Raw genomic sequence first — 14,603 nt, forward strand, 5'->3', positions numbered from 1 at the left:
TGCTAATGGATTGAATGGCCTTCATGAATGGGAGTGTCACTACTGTCTCACTCTTGAAATTCTTGACTCTTTTTGTTGTATGTTGTAGGTGAAGCTGGTGGCACATTGTTTTGCATGGGAGAAAAATAATTAGCCTCCCAAATTGTAAGCTTAGGTTATCGTCATGATTAGGTTATGAGTCATGTCATGATTTCTCAATATCTGGTATCAAGTGTAACAAGATTCTTCTGCATGCATTGACTGTCCTTATATCTTGTGTGCTATCATGTTTAATATATTGTGTCATGTCTATTACTTGATTTGGTTTAAATGAACCTATTTCTATTAATAATGACCTTTTGGGTTGATGTTGGTGTGTCATATAAATTATATTCACCTACTTGCCTCTCTCCATGGTTGCTCTAAGAAACATCAATCTAAAGAGTCACCTCTCTTTGGTGAAAAGAAGAGTGGTTTTACATAGCTCCTTGACATCACTCCTGTCTATGTGAAAAGAATGTCAACTTTCACCCTTCTAGGAATGTGTGTTTTAACGCAAATATGTTCGCTTTACAGATTCTGTTTCACTCAGCAACTTGAAATTGGAATGAGCTCTGAACAGGAAAAAAACCCTTGTCTCCAGGAAAGTTGATACTTGCAGAAATGCGAAGTTTACAGAGACAGTTATACCACCACCCGTCTTTTTTATAACACACACTCGTGTGGCATTTTAGGTTTCACACAGAGGTGAAGTGTTGCCACTATCAAGTTATGAATGTGCACTTAACATGCAATAAGCTAATGACATTTTCACCATGACTGTAACCTCTTTTCAAGCCATGGTAGGACTATTTTTGGATATGTGATGCACAACACACAGTGCATCTTTCTGATATGGCTCTATGGGTCCCATTCAAACACTGCATTCCGATTTTTCATTTGATTTTATTCTGGTCCGAGAGAGCATCATGACTTGTCCAGCTGGCTGTGTGCCATGGAAAAAGACCATTGGTCACAGCCACTTCCCAGTGACCTGAGATAAACCTTATTGGTACGTTGTTATTCGTGAAACAGAACTTTTAATGTTTTATTTTCAATTTCTTGACCACATCAACATCAAACACACTCTCAACCAAAGACACACAGTAGAAACTATGTAGTAAAATGTACCTAGTGGAGGGAATCTCAGACGTCCTTTGATTCCTAGATCCACTGTCAACAGGCAAAGTGGTCAGGACTAATAATTCCTGCTTCTCAGAATCGATAGCTATTGAATCTGGGCAACACACCAACGACAAAGAAATAAGCAAAGAGAGATATTGCAAGTAATCTTATAGTTTGTATCTTTATGACTGCATACTGTCCAGCACCTTCAAAATACTGAGATTCTGCTGTTTGGGTTGGAGACCTGCATCGCTCTCTGAGGTCCATGGAGGGAGTTTTCCAAAGGAAAGGGGAGACATCCTGAGATTGTTGCCCTCTCTGCTGTCTTTCTCTCACATCTGGTTTCCATCAGAGGTGTTACGGCTCAGGCTGCTCCCAGCAGGAGACAAGAGCTCTGCTGCGGGTTAACAGTTTGTGGACCTTTCTGTGCCTGAGGTGTTTTTCTCAGCACAAACCAGTTGGCTCTTTAGCACCATTGTATGCTCCATTTGTAAGGTTTTCATTGGGCTGTTCATTTCCAGGGCTGGAGGAATAAAGATGAAATGGTTGGATGTTTGTAGGTGATCACCTACTTGCTTTGTGGTTTAGCAAATGGAAGCAATTCCATTTTGTCACACTACTGTTTCACTATTCAGGACGTGCTGCAGGCACTAGCTTTCAAGTTTTTCAAGTATGTTGTGACAGGCCAAAGATTTCTCAAGAGGGATGTTTGACTGGCAATAGACGCAGCCAGAGATGCAGTCGACTGGGAAAGGAAAAGATGAGAGGCCCGCTCTATAATTGTATCCACATGATTGGGATTAAACTGCTTAGCTCACAAACTTCCCAAATGTGTATGTGTCAGACTGTGGATTGGCTGAGGTTCCCCCTGATGAGTCTGGTTCCTTGTCTGTCTCATGCTGTTTGTGTCATAGCTCCTTTTGATGAGGTCATTAGCTGTTTAGCAAGACTGTCTGGGTAGTGGAGTTATATACACACAGAAGATGTCAGTGTTAGCCATTCATCATGAAACCATAAACTATACCAAAACGTTATGTGATATATCATCAACAGTAGAATAGTGCTATTGTTACTATTGCAGTGTTGAGGACGTACAAGGTTATAAATTACAAGGTTTCCAGGATGGTGGAAGTTCTTACAGTTTTTTTTTATTTCAACACATTACAAAATGTAGTTGGGGACACATGGTGCTCAGCTTATTCTTTTGTTACTCTGATAACATACTGAAGTTGTTCCAACTCATTTACTCTTGTTGACATGGTTCCCTCTAGTGGCCACATGATGTAGCTGCATTATGAAAAGTGCACAGCTCTTGGATTGTGCTGGAAATTATTCTCTTGAGATCAGCAGAACCATTAATGTCGAGAAGCCAAAACAACAAGCTCTGAAATATATATGAAGAGTTCTTCAGAAATGGCAATGTGTTTAATTCGAAGACAAAAATATTTTTTTCTAAAAACAACAATATTTGTAACAATAATTATTTATTACATTGAATAAAATACACAAAATAAATATTCTACCTATACCAGACATGTTTTTAGACATAGAATATTCCAGCATTCAATGTCAAACCAGTGACATTTACTACAGGTGTCCAGCACATAAATGCAATCTGTTCCAGCTATCAGGGTTGTTCACTAGTGTATCAACAGTTGAGGATGGAGTTTGATCTTTGAATACCCATGACCTTCCTTGAGGTGTAGCTGTACTCAAATTGCAAGTGATCACGGAAGAAATTCAAATATCCTGACAGACAAAAGATAAAAAATATACATTGATATTAATATGATCAATATTTTATTACAGTGCATTCAAAGCATGCACAAATATTTTTTTTAATAATTAAATAGGTGTGCGTCACACATGGGGGAATAATAATAACATAAATATAACAAATGTAACAGAAATGTTGTATTTTTAGAGGCTGGAAACATACCATGGATATGTGAAACAGCATCCACCTCATCTCCTATTCCTGGGAAATCTGTTTCAATCACTCTGGGGTAGCCACTGTCCATTTGGCCAGTACTCTCGTCATAGCTGTGGAAATACATACAAAATTATTTTACAGCGGAGATTGAAGGGAAATTCCCTTATTTCATATTTCTTATTAAAAAGTTAAATATACTATAACTTACTTATCAATTACAATAAAACACACACTCAATCAAGTATAACACGAGTGGTACATGAGTGCCTATACCTCCAGTAGTCCTCATCTGTGAATAGCAGAGTCTTGCCAGTGTCCTGGATATGCACAGCTGCATCCACTTTACGGACTGTCTTGGGAAGGCCTAGTTTGTGGATGTACTTGGGGTAACCCTCCACCAGGTTATAACCGTTCAGGGCCCACATTTTGATTCCTGTGGAAACCAATCAAAAACCCAAGTAAAATGTGATTAAATGCTTCAGCGCTTCAGTAAGAAAGAGGAAGGAAGAAGGAGGTACATTGTAGATGACTAGGCACTGATAACATGACAATAAATTCAACTTTTACCAGTATGCATGTGTATGTTCTGCAACCCACCACTGAATATGAACACCAGGTCTTTCTCTGGGTTCTCGTAGGCAGCGTCCACCTTGTTGGGGATGGAGGGCCAGGTGGACTTGATCAGGGTCTGCTCAGGTTCTAGCATCTGGGGGTGAAGGCGCCAGTAGAACCTGTCTTTGAAGATGATGGTCTCTCCTCTGAGCTCAGTCACAGCATCAAAGCCCAACATGGGGTCACACTTGTTGGGGGCGTCAGGCTTAGGGTTCACCTTCTTGGGGTTGGGGTTGGGGCCTGTGATGCGACAATATGATTAATTAACACCTGGCTACATGGTGGTATTCCAATGGGAGGAACTAAAAAAAATGAAAATAATTTGCTCAACTGTTGTGAGACTGAGACAAACGCACCATAGAGTGCTTGAATGCCCATGACATCGTCCTCAGCCAGTGGGTAATCCTTGCTGAATGAGTAGACAGGGTACATGAGAGCTCCTGGGTCGTTAGAATGGGACAGACCCAGAGCATGGCCAAACTCATGGGTGGCAACCAGGAACAGGTTGTATTCTGTAGAGAGGAGCCAGAAGTCTGGTTGGTCTAGAAAACTAACCAAGAAATGGCACACGTTCTTCACAAGACATCAAATGATGATATGGTGTGATGTGAAAGGACGTAACTCTTTGTAATGATACGCGCTCTACTTCCAAAATAAAGGCGATTTAGGGTGCGAGTGAAAAACACTATAATAGACGTAACTCACCACTTGAGTCCGTCGACCAGTGTTCATCCTCGTCAAAGTGAGTGTCTCCTCCGATGTCCTTACCAGGGGGATAGGCGTGGGCTAAGAGGCCATTAGGTCCATCAAAGGGATTGTAGTCTCCGTGCTCTATCGAACATAGGCAAATGTCAAAGTGTTAAGGTATGGGAAATACAATAATCTAAAACAGTGTCAGTCTGATTGAATACCACAGTTGATCTATTCATAATTTTTTCTAACCTTTTGTCCCAAAGCTTATCATGATGTCCGCGTTGCCCTTGAAGATCTTCTTGAGGGTGAGAGGAGTGACGTCAGACCAGATATTGAAAGCTTTCCGGATGGCTCTGTCCACTTCCTTCTTCTTCAGGTCCGGAGTGTAATTCACTATCCTGAGGCATCAAAGGAATGGTGACTTGTCTGATTTATAAACATATATAATTATTATAATAATATAACACATATACATTGAATGAATCCATTCTGGTGTGGTTTAGGTTTACATGGCTCATGTGTTTGATATACCACAGCAGAGTGATGACAGAGATGTCACAAAAATGCTTTTCAGAACATGTTTCCCATGTTCATTTGGTTGTAGATTCGAACCAGAATCAGCAATCTTATGGAAACAACTAGTAGCTATGCCCAGACCTAACCTCTCCCCTGCTATCTGTGAGGGGTACAAACAGCTGTGGTGCTGTGGAACTTTCTGGAATGCAACACTGCCCAAGAATGTGTCTACTGCGTGTAATAATCACCTGAAAGTCAAGTTGTTGCTCTGCCATTTGAGGTTTCTGGGGAAGAGGTTGTATTCGCCTACATCTGGAACACCACACCTTGCCTTGTTCATCAGCTCCAGGGTGTTGTCATCCAGCTCGCCTGTTACCTGGAGCTTGAAGAAGGACTGCATCTCCCTGATCTTAGTCTCCATGGAGTTGGATCTCCTGCTCTGAAGACCAACTGGGAGTCCATAGAACTTACGAAGGTATCTCTGTTTGGACGACAATGGGGTTGTAAGACATTGAAAACATTTACTTTACCGCCACATCTCTCTATGTCTTCGTGAGGGTTGTCAACATATTGTTTATTAGATTTTTTCCATCAGTGACACATTGCTAAAGTATATGATTATTAATTTGACAACATGAAGCATCCATGTCTGAAAAAAAAAAAAATAATTCTTAGATGGAAAAGCAATGAGATCCACATTAAACTCCATGGAACGTCAGATATTCGTACAAATATGACATAACAATGACAAATGTAATAGGAAAGTACACAACCACACCAGAAACACAAATGCTAAACTCCGACTGTTCAGAACATACCACCGGTAGCTAGTCTAGTCTTACCTCAGCCTGTAACCACTTGTCGGTGTCCTCTGTAGATAGAGGCATTGTGAATGCAGAGTGGGCAGCCATCAGCAGAAACAGCAAACCTGTCATTTCCATGTTGTCTTTGTAGTGTCCAACACAGTCTGGGAGGCAGAGGGGCTCTGAGACGTATTTATAGGATCTTAGTTTTTTTCTTCTCCTTTTAAGTGTGAGTGATTCATGTAAAAGTACCTAGCCACTTCCTCTCAACTTCACCTGAAAATTGTATGTCAGCAACAGGGGTGTTGGTGGTGATGTGAACTGCTTTGAACTCACCTGGAATGTGCAATTCTGTAGTTTTTAAGCCATATGGACATTTTGTCTGGTTTTCTTAAATAAATGATTATACATTTCTAATTAGTAAACTGTATCTACAGTACTGTACTGTAAATGCACTTTGAAGTTTGCATAACAACGGTGTATTTTGACCAATGAGAAAACAGATGACTGTCAATATTATCTGTGAAGAGAACAAGACTTTTAAATTAGATGAAACATGTCAAGTCTTCAGACACATTGTTCCCATGACTGTTCCACGGCAGTGTTTAATTTGAACCAGACAGAAGGCATGACTAATGGAGAACTCAGTCTAGAACAATGAAAAATACAAGACAACAAAAAAGATTGTATAAACTATAAAATGAACAATGTGGATTGATGGACTCATATTGGTTCACTAAAACATTAGTGTTTTCAATGAACATTTTTTTTTACTATAGACTCATATTGTAGTATTGGGAACTACTGAAGTAGTGTCAGTGTGTCGTTCTTCGTTGGTGGACATCTGTATTCCAGAAAGTACAGGATTTCACAATACTCACCTTTCCTAACAACAGCATTTTGTGTGTGTGTGTGGGTGTCAGTAGTGTGCAGTGTGCCTGCGTGTCTAAATTCCATAACATAGACAGAGCCAGGACCGCCTTACAAATTACATAACACAAGTAACCTTGCACTTAAAGGAAGTATGTAACTAACAACAACCCTGCACTTGACCCTATCTTCAGTCTGAGCATGTTGAAAGCTTGACAAACATAAAGTACACCGTTTGTACATAAAAAGGTGATTTAATGTAATTTGCTTTATTTGCACACCATGTGGCTGTGTCATTATGACTAAGACCACTGGCTCCATACATAGTGACATCACTGTTTGAGGAGTAAGAACTGGGTGGTTCTGAGTCAGATTTAGGGAAGTTGGAGGGGGGAATTTTGAACCTATTTTCAGATAGTCAACATCCAGACAACCTCGCCACACACACACACACACACACACACACACACACACACACACACACACACACACACACACACACACACACACACACACACACACACACACACACACACACACACACTGATACAGTATTACTCAAACAAACATTGACTTAATCCTATTTCACATTTGGTCAAATCACCCAATATTCAGTACAGGTCACCAAAGCATATATTGAAGCTCACCTATCAAAATACTTTAACTTGAAACTTGATGGTGAACTATTGATATCATAAACAAACTACTCAGAAACCTATACAAATTAACAATTGTCACGATTGTCACACAACCAAAGTAGTTACTTATTTTATACATCCATGTCTTTAGTTACACACTTACAAGATCCTACCTGCTTCATTAGTCAACTCAACTTGGAATTGGCACAACCAAATATTGCCAAACAAACCAGGAGGGGGCAGTAAAGTTCCACAAGAATTCATTGCCCATCGAGGTTGCCGCCGGTACAAAACTCTCTTTAGTACTGTCTGTCCATTATCTGGCTTGGAAAATCACTGATTGCTAAAAACCAACAAATAAAAACTTAAATTCTTGCTCCTCAAAGGACAGCCATTCACTCAAGCCTCTTTTGGAATGTCACTCTAGTAGCTAAAAGTTTGGTGGCGGTCCTTCTAAATGACAATGTAATGACACAGATTTTCTCCATCTAAACAGCACAGAGAGAAAGGCTCTCCTTGTTGGCACCTCCGACCAGATTTTGCCCTCACCCTTCGCTCACCTCACCTGTGACGGAGAAAACATCCTTCTGCCCTCCTCAGTCTCCAACCTTGGCAGAAAACTGGACCCCTCCCTCATATACAGCAAAACCTCTTTCCACAGTACCATCTTTAAAACATTGCCAAACTCCTCTTACTCGCTGTCAGATGCTGAGAAACTCGTCCATGTCTGTCTCTTCAAGACTGGATTACTGTTCACTTCACTCATCCGGATCCCTGACTGGAGCCTACAGAAGCTACAGTACATTCAAAACAGCGCTGCTGTTAACAGCACCACCACATTCCCCCCTTCAAGTCCCTTCACTGGCTCCCCATCTCCTACCAGATTCAATTCCAAACCCTTCTGCTAAGCTTCAATTGCATCCATGGGAATAGTACCCACCTACCTTAAAGAAATTCCAATAGAACTTAACTAGATAACTTCCTCATAAACCCTCCTGCATATCCCAAGAATAATCCTGGTGTAGGTGGGGGAACCAGGCCTTCTGCTCCACCACCCTTCGATTGTGGAACTCATTTGCAGAACAGCCTGGAACCCCAGTCGAAAGATGGTTTCAAAGCCAGTCTAAAAACTCTTAAAATCTTTTTTTAAAGTGTAAGCACTTTTTGCCTAGATTGTTTTCTTTTTTGACATACCTTGTAGCACCCTGAGATTGCCTGAACATAGAAGGGCACACAAAAAATCAGATATATTATTATTATGACTTCATGTTTGCTAATTCACACTGCCTTTGCTATTGCTGTGTTGAACCATGAGGCTGATATAAGGCTTCCCTCGCTCAGACTTGCACAACAACTGCCCGAGGGATACAGCATGCCTACTCTGGCTCATCAGGCTTAGTAGAAATTATGAAACCCAAACATTGAACACAACATTCTGAGGACATTATTTGCATGTGTTTAGGCTGTACATGAATATGCTAGTTTTTGACCAAGAGTAGTGAATACTGAAGATTATTGTTTTTTTTGTTAACAACCATTGTGAACTAGTTGATAAACGCAGCGATTCCTTTGTGAATGATTAAATGCCATGGACTCTGTCATCATTAAATATGGGAAGGTAGCGCTGGTTTTCTTGTTTGCCCTCATGGCCATTTTGTCACATAATAGTAAGATCATCTTTCATGTTGCTGTATGAGCATATTCTGATTATATTGCTTAGATTTTATCATCCAAAGGTTAACAATTTATTATGGTTTGTGTTGAGCAAATACACTGGGCTTTCTTGCCTGGATAATGTCTCTTTGGTTTTATACCATCAAACACAAACACAGTCAAACACTTCTAATCACTGTTTCTGTTCCCCCATCTTTCTTTCCAGCTGATTTTAATTGTATTCACTTTACATCAACTTAACTTTTGAGAAACTTATATTATATTTAATTATATTTCTTCAATATGTATATATAATCTGGTTAATGAAAGCCATGGGAAATATGAGGGGACCAAGACCCTTTGCCTTGTAAGGTATTGGGGAGAAGTTCAGAATGAGAAGTAAAACCAAACCATTTTTGCTTTAATTCTGGCACCTTCAAGTTTAACTACTGTGTCTTTGGGCTAAAAAATGTTCCTGATAGTTTTAATTACCCTGCATGTCTGCCTCTCTCAGTTGGTAAGATTCCAGTTCCCATAATTACTTTACCAGCTCTTTCACCTCTCAAAAAAACAACACAAACATCCACGGGTGCTCTTTGAATCTTTCTGCGAAAGATCTCAATATACCCTGGGACTGTAGGCCCATATTCCCAAGCAGTGGAATTCTGCTGATGCTATAAAGCTCTGCAGCACCCAATCAAGGCTAATTGCAGTCTGAATTTGCCATGGCACCACCCACACCACTGGCTGGCAGCCATTTTCTTTTTAAAGGCCCAAGAAATCCCTGCAATTACAGCTAGTTGGAAATTCCTTTAAGTCTTTCATTGAGAATAGTCATAGAAATTTGCTTTAAAAAAGTACAATAATGGACCATAGTGATGTATTTTTGGAGAGCTTGCAGAATGTGTGGGAGGATAAGTGTGGTAGGCCACATTCAGTTGCATCAGTTAGCATGTGTACGTGGCTAAGAAAACAGGCATGTTAGATAACTTCTAACTTACTTACACAATAACGAAGGACATTTTAAGGTATAAGTCACTTTTCTAAATAATGTATAAGCTTTCCAGGTTTTGTATGTAAACAAAAAGCAACACATATAAATCAATTTTGCTCTCTAATGTAACACTTAATCCATCTCAGTTGGGTAACCTCCACATTTGTAACTTGTTTTCAACAAACGGACAACAAAAACCTGGGTCTTAGAGATGTCGTCACCTCACCTCACGTCTACAACATATCAGTTGTAATGGATTGCATGGAAGTTAAGTAAATTATTAATGAAATAGCTGAAATTAGATGATTTTTGTTAATTTTAAGGGGGGAAAAGTATAATTTGATACATAGAGTTATTACATATAACATTTCAGACAATATTGAAGTGTTTTTTCTCCTTAAGCTCTAACTAAACCCCTCCCTGATTCTATGGGGCAGTTAAAGACCTCCTTGGCTTTGACGGAGTATGAGTCACAATAACCAGTTAAAAGGCATCACCATTAACCAAGACATAGCCTAGCTAAGCTACTGTATGCATTTCTAAACTAGGTAACTGCAGTTGGCAGTTGGCAGTGTGTTTGGAAATGCATCTTCAGTCCACTTGGTCCTGTGTTTTGTTATTATTTCTGTCTGGTAAAGGCTCGCCAGCGCCTACATTTATTCCCGAGGGAGAGAGAGTTCCTGCACTACAACCCCAGAATGACCTGAAACATGCCACAGTAAGTGTGTTTATTTGAGAAGGACTGCACGTTGTAAGTACATACCAAAAACATTAACAAATGTGGCTGTAAGCCATGGGAAGACTCTATGTGACAGAATTGGGTTCTTGACACTATGAGACATTAGGATAATCTTTTTACTGTTCAATTTTGCATGGGTGGGAGGCGGAGGTATGTGTAATTGACTCCAACAGTAAGCTTTGGAAATGGTTGATGTAATTACTGCATGTTTCCCAATCTGGGTAAATCCATCGTTAGCAAAATTGTATCCAGTGCAATTTCTTTAATTCATGTCTAATTGTCTATTACATATTGTACTGCAGAACAATTCAAATGTGATAATTGTATTTCTTTGTACAAAAACAAGCCTATAAATCTTATTGAATTTAGTCTGGCTAGTCCTGTTGCTGAGATAGATATATTGTATACTGTAGGCTTAGATTTGAATTCTTGTGGTATGCCAAGTCTTTTTAATGTTTTTTTGTGGGATGAACTAAGGTTAGAAAGGAGAACAACATCACACATTCCACATCCTAATTGCTCAATTGTCGTCAAAGTGGCATGAAGTCTATTCATGAAAAGACTGTGAAACATTCATGTTATGGGAATATTCCATGACATTCCAGTGATCATGATGCCAGTTTATTTGATGTTTATCTGTAACAAAAAACATCTGTTCTGAGCTTGTCTTTAGGAGTACCTCAGACAATATTACAACCTCAAGAAAGAGCCTTTTGGTCGAGGGAAGAGGAGCTGGCCCTCGTTCACCTCCAAGGTGAAGGACATGCAAAGTTTCTTCAGCCTCAACACCACAGGTGTTTTGGACCCTGAGACTGTGGAGGTTATGAAGACCCCTCGTTGTGGAGTCCCTGATGTGGATGATTACACCCACAACCATGGAAACCGGTGGAACAAGAACGTTATTACGTACAAGTATGATTTCCCAACAATAAAAACCACACGTGTGTAGACTCATGAACAATGGGAATTCATTGTGAGATAAATGATCTGTTGTTTGTGTTCTTTTCGATGTCTCAGTATTGGCAGGTACACCAGTGATCTGCCCCACAGCACGGTGGATTCTCTGATTGAGTCAGCACTCAGTGTCTGGAGCAGAGCCAGCACTCTAACCTTTGTAAGATCACCAACCCGGGTTGCTGATATCATGGTGGAGTTTGCCACTTACGGTGGGTGGAAAAAATCAACAATTCCAATGCCTTATGTCTTTGAACGTTGAACATTGAATCCACAAAAAATCGATAAACACTGCCATAAGGGTAACATTTTTGTCACCCCACCCCACACAGTTTTAACTAATTCATGTTTTCTATACTATCTGGATAAACAAGAGCATGGTGACCTGTATCCTTTTGATGGACCAAAGGGTACTTTGGCACATGCATATGGTCCTGGAGACGGCACTGGAGGGGACACCCACTTTGATGATGATGAAACCTGGACAGCTGGACCAAATGGTATAAATTCAAGAGATAAAAATTATGTATATAATTACATGTAATCAATAGTGTTCAATAGGAATCACATGAAATCGTCTAGATCTAGATCCAAGAAAACACAAAACATGGACATGGTTTTCATTCTGTTTTCTTTTTTCATGTCCCTACAGGATTTAACCTTTATCTGGTGGCAGCACATGAGTTTGGCCATGCTTTGGGGTTAAAACATTCAAGAAATCCAGACTCGCTGATGTACCCTACATACAGACCCCGAAGTTTACATAACCCTCTCTCCTGGGAGGACATGACAAACATCAACTCTCTTTACGGTAAGCAGAACCCCATGGAACAACTGCTGTATCGTTACCTGAGGACAGGGTGGAGTCTTCCCTCCAACCCTTGGCTTGTGGGAACCCCTTTCCCCTCCACCACGCAGAAGTGTGCCCCCAGTCTGTCCTTTGATGCTGTTTCAACCGTGGGGGACTCCACCTTCTTTTTCAGCGACAGGTATAATGATTCACCTTGAAGTGTTCAATTCCTAAATAAAAACTCAGTAGTAATATGTTTTTTTTAATATGGATTAGAAGATTATGTTCAAATTAATGTGGTGAATCACTTCTTAAGGACCTACTAATACAATGATGAGATTATTAAGCATGTGTTTCTTTCTGGAAGGTATCTTTGGATCAAACATAACCAGCAATATGACATCAAAGAAGGCTCTATCAACAACTTCATGCCAAAGATTGAGACCAAAATTGATGCTGCCTTCTGGGTCCCTAGACGATCTACTGCTTACCTGTTTCATGGTATACAACTCATATGATGATGCTGCACATTCAATGGATTGATTTTATGAATTTCTCCTTAAATGTGTTCCTGAATAATAATTGATGTAAGAAATGACTGTTTTGTTTGTGTGTCAGAATCCATGTACTGGGTAGTTAAGGGGTCCCTTGTGAAAGGCAAGCCAAAACCCATTAGTAACTTTGGGTTACCTCCATGGGTGCAGGAGGTAGACGCAGCAGTTCACATCGTCAAAACAGGCCGCACCTTCTTTTTCAGTCATGACATTTACTGGAGGTGAGATAGACATGATAAAATTATATCAATGATAAAACGCTCATATTACTCAATCTTGAAATACTTGGTCATTAACGTAAAACTTTCTCATCCCATCAGCAATCCATGCAGGTTTAATGAGTCTTTATTTTACTGTTGGCTTTCTTAGTTACAATGAAAATCGCAGGGTAATGGATATTGGTTACCCACAATACATCAGTGATGATTTCCCAGGAGTTGATGGAAATATAAGTGCAGCTGTCCATAAGGATGGTAAGAATTCATAATTTCCCTTATTAATAATTTATAACTGTCATATTTGTCTACTGGTTCCAGAAATTATGAAAAAATATATAATATTCTCTAACTATAGTTAAAGTTTTTTAAGGAAAAGGAATTTACTTTTTACCAAATGTATTCAAATTATTTTGAATGCGATCCACTTAATTGTAAATTAACATCAAATAAGTCCAACTGTTTTTTTAATTTATTTTTGGTTCCAGGTTTCATCTTCTTTTTCATTGGACCTCAAGTGTATAAGTATGATTACACCTTGAAGGAAGTTGTTGGAATTGAAAAAGCAAATACCTGGCTTGGGTGCTGATGAATCACAGTGGAAATGACCTGAGAGAACATGAGACTTTGTGTGTATTTGTACTTTGGTGTTAACATTTGAATAAACATCCTACAGAATCATGTAGCTAATATAATTATTTTTCTCTCAAAAAATAAAAGGCTGGTTAATTGTGTTATTTTCACTGACAGTATGTTACAGAAATGACACTGAAGCTGAAGAATGTGAATGCATGTTTATGTTCCATTGTAAAACCTCCAGAACAGAAGTACTATTTGATTTATGCGAGTATGGGGATTTCATCAACAATCTCTCGATCAAATGTTTGAGCACTTGCCAAGCGTTGTAGAGATTTTAACACAGATAAATTATAAGTAGACCTCAACCCCATATCTAGGTCTGTATATATATATCAACTATATATTTGACCTTGTTGATATTTAGAAAATTATATTTAAAGTACAATGTAAAAATGTAATGTTGCAACCAAGTACAATGTAAATGGAAAAAGTCCTCTATCTACCTTACATGGAGGTAAACCAAACATATTCTAATACATTCCATAGTGCCATTTTGCAAACAAACCTGTTTGGGAACAGCCTCAGGTAGTCTAGTGTAGCTGAGGGATTGGGGGCTCTGGGCCCACGTGATAAACCACTCAACCTCAAGCATGCTGTATAAAGGCTCGGGTTAATTTAAAATCCATGTGCTGAGGTATTTTTTGAAAGATGGAGTTGCTATGGTCTTGGATATTTACAGGATATCTAATGTTCGTGAATATCATTTTGACTTTACCCATCTCTGAGGAACAATGGTTGAGACCTGAAGATGTCCAGCTGGCTGAGGTTTGTGTTTCCACATGCAGACCTGAAAATAAAATGTCAGCATATGCATTTGATTCTGTAACATCATCTTTCAAATTCTGTCAACAATGACA

At 39.4% G+C, this 14,603-nt stretch overlaps 2 protein-coding genes across 2 annotated transcripts; one reads left to right on the forward strand and one right to left on the reverse strand.

Moving 5' to 3' along the window:
• Positions 1-2,271: 2,271 nt before the first annotated feature.
• Positions 2,272-5,886, reverse strand: mmp13b (matrix metallopeptidase 13b). The gene is made up of 9 exons (XM_062473719.1): positions 5,740-5,886; positions 5,146-5,378; positions 4,631-4,779; positions 4,394-4,519; positions 4,045-4,200; positions 3,674-3,928; positions 3,350-3,509; positions 3,083-3,186; positions 2,272-2,892 (listed from the first exon to the last, which is right to left on the reverse strand). Exons 1-9 carry the CDS (start codon positions 5,836-5,838, stop codon positions 2,792-2,794), a joined length of 1,383 nt encoding a protein of 460 aa, XP_062329703.1. The 5' UTR covers positions 5,839-5,886; the 3' UTR covers positions 2,272-2,791.
• A 4,492-nt stretch (positions 5,887-10,378) lies between these two features.
• Positions 10,379-13,749, forward strand: LOC134028627 (matrilysin-like). The gene is made up of 9 exons (XM_062472267.1): positions 10,379-10,573; positions 11,268-11,506; positions 11,612-11,760; positions 11,923-12,048; positions 12,201-12,537; positions 12,706-12,839; positions 12,957-13,113; positions 13,262-13,365; positions 13,596-13,749. The coding sequence occupies exons 1-9, from the start codon at positions 10,439-10,441 to the stop codon at positions 13,694-13,696; spliced, it is 1,482 nt and encodes a 493-aa protein (XP_062328251.1). The 5' UTR covers positions 10,379-10,438; the 3' UTR covers positions 13,697-13,749.
• The last annotated feature ends 854 nt before the right edge of the window (positions 13,750-14,603 follow it).

This window comes from Osmerus eperlanus, chromosome 11, assembly GCF_963692335.1.
Source record: "Osmerus eperlanus chromosome 11, fOsmEpe2.1, whole genome shotgun sequence".
NCBI lineage: Eukaryota > Metazoa > Chordata > Actinopteri > Osmeriformes > Osmeridae > Osmerus > Osmerus eperlanus.